The sequence below is a fragment of the Lottia gigantea genome (genome assembly GCF_000327385.1).
Source record: "Lottia gigantea unplaced genomic scaffold LOTGIsca_1017, whole genome shotgun sequence".
In the NCBI taxonomy this organism is placed as follows: Eukaryota; Metazoa; Mollusca; class Gastropoda; family Lottiidae; genus Lottia; species Lottia gigantea.
Window position 1 is genome coordinate 1 of NW_008706790.1, and position 792 is coordinate 792.

The 792-nt window shown below is 36.4% G+C and overlaps 1 protein-coding gene across 1 annotated transcript; it reads left to right on the top strand.

Annotated features, from left to right (window-relative positions):
- Positions 1–255: 255 nt before the first annotated feature.
- Positions 256–429, top strand: LOTGIDRAFT_146716 (hypothetical protein; the record flags this gene model as incomplete). The annotated part of the gene is made up of 1 exon (XM_009046458.1): positions 256–429. A coding segment is annotated over one exon (174 nt), but the record flags the coding sequence as incomplete, so codon positions are not given.
- Positions 430–792: the final 363 nt, after the last annotated feature.

Here is a 792-nt window from a genome sequence, read left to right on the forward strand (position 1 = left end):
CTGAGGATGGATGTGAGGCATTCTCGAAAATTAAAAAAAAAAATCGAGGGTTTGAAAAGACTAATTTTATCAGATGCTCTAACTTATTTGATAGGCTAGTCTTTAAATTTCTTGCGTTTAGTTTTCGAGAATAAGGCCACTAGACTACTTATGAAACCTTTTTGATAATTACACCTAATTATTTATTCATCCGTGGGAATACACGGCAGCTCAATGGGTACTTAGAATGACTTGACATTTATTTTGAACATTTTTCAGGTCTTGTGTTTGTCTGTCTGTATTGGACACATCAACATGAGCCAAGAAGAAGTTTACACCAATGTCAATTTGGCCATTAACTTTTTGGTTTCCCTTTTGAAGAAGAATTGGCAGAACGTGAGAACTCTACACATCAAAAGTTCCATGGGACCTGTCCAGAGAATTTATTAAATCTTTAATAAAGATGGCATGAATTCAAATGTGTTATTTTTACTTCCAATCATTCACAAGCTTTGTGAACCCATGTCCACAAACTCTTACTGTACATCTTGAACAAATACCTACACATCTATTCAGAGATTTCATTGGATTGTACACCAATTTGGAGCCCTGTACAGGACTTGGAACATAATTCCATAGTATAGTATTTTTGTCCCACTAATTTGACTGGAGGGTGTGGGGTCTCGTGTATGTTGGCAATGTTCTGGGATTCCTGTCTTGGCCTATTTAATGGTATTTGATTATCCAAGGTGTTGAATGAAGACTTACTCTGCATGTACCACCTCCACCTATTCTGGAAAAGTTCTTGTATGA